General features: G+C 44.7%; 1 protein-coding gene across 1 annotated transcript in view; it reads left to right on the top strand.

Moving 5' to 3' along the window:
- The window catches only part of LOC106872456 (39S ribosomal protein L1, mitochondrial), a 6,705-nt gene that overhangs the window by 2,935 nt on the left and 2,532 nt on the right, over positions 1 to 1,238 (top strand). The window contains exons 4-5 of the mRNA XM_014919465.2: positions 242 to 331; positions 854 to 925. Coding sequence (XP_014774951.1) covers positions 242 to 331; positions 854 to 925 — 162 coding nt within the window. The remainder of the gene's footprint in view (positions 1 to 241; positions 332 to 853; positions 926 to 1,238) is intronic.

The following is a 1,238-nucleotide window of genomic DNA, read 5'->3' as shown; positions in this document are numbered from 1 at the left end:
GCCTCGGGCTGACCAAAGCCTTGTGAGTGGATTTGGTAGACCGAAACTGAAAGAAGCCCGTCATGTATATGTATATATATCATCATCATCATCATCATCGTTTAACGTCCGCTTTCCATGCTAGCATGGGTTGGACGATTTGACTGAGGACTGGTGTGTGTGTCTGTGTTTGTCTCCCCCGCCCAATCTCCTGTTTTCTCTCTCTATCTCCCTCACACACTCTCTCTCTCTCTGATTCCAGACCAAATTCCTGAGTACCGTCAAGGGTACCGTCGTCTTCCCGCACCTGTTTGACGACAACACCAAGACACGCTGCATTCTCTTCACAAAGGTAAGTCCAAGAGATCACGTGACCTACCTGGGTGGCGATGGGGCACCAGCCCACATAACCATGATTCAACCTCATCTACATTGTTGAACCTCTTTTCATTACAAGAAATGAGCCATGGCTCGGAATAGTTGTTCATCTATTTCAAGCCGGGTGTCATCTTTCACAACAGGTCTCTCTGATCTCACTTGTGATGGCTAGGTCCTGGTACTTTACTATTTTCTCTATACCTCTCATATTGACTTTTTCATCTATTATCATTATTATTATTATTATTATTGGCGAGCTGGCAGAATCATTAGCATGCCAGGCAAAATATTTAGCGCCATTTCATCTGTCTTCGTGTTCTGAGTTCAAATTCTACCAAGGTTGACTTTGCCTTTCACCCTTTCAGAGCTGATAAAATTAGTACCACTTGATTACTGGGGTCAAAGTAATCGACTTAACCCCTCCCCCCCTAAAAAAAATTTGAAACCATTATTATTGTTGTTGTTATTATTATTATTATTATTATTATTATTCCAGGACATAGCAACTGTAACAGAGGGACTGTCTGCAGGAGCAACACACGCAGGAGGTCAAGAACTCTTAGATATGGTATTGTATCTCTTATATGATCATCATCATTGAAAATCTATTTTCCATGCTGGCATGGGTTGGGCAGTTTGACTGGCGCGAGCAAGCCAGAGATCTACACCAGGCTCCGGTCATCTGTTGTGGCATGGTTTCTATGTTTCGTCAATGCTTCCCACCCCCACCCCAACCCCCAGGGGCCAGTTCCACCCACTTTGGGAAGCACACATTTGATTTTATGTCCATTCAGTTTTACATCTGTGTGGCCGTTGCCAGAACCGCCTGACTGGCCCTCGTGCCAGTGGCACGTAAAAAGCACCCACTACACTCTCGAAGT

This window comes from Octopus bimaculoides, chromosome 29, assembly GCF_001194135.2.
Source record: "Octopus bimaculoides isolate UCB-OBI-ISO-001 chromosome 29, ASM119413v2, whole genome shotgun sequence".
In the NCBI taxonomy this organism is placed as follows: Eukaryota; Metazoa; Mollusca; class Cephalopoda; order Octopoda; family Octopodidae; genus Octopus; species Octopus bimaculoides.
Note: the sequence above shows the minus strand (reverse complement) of the source record. Positions and strands in the feature narration are given on the sequence as shown.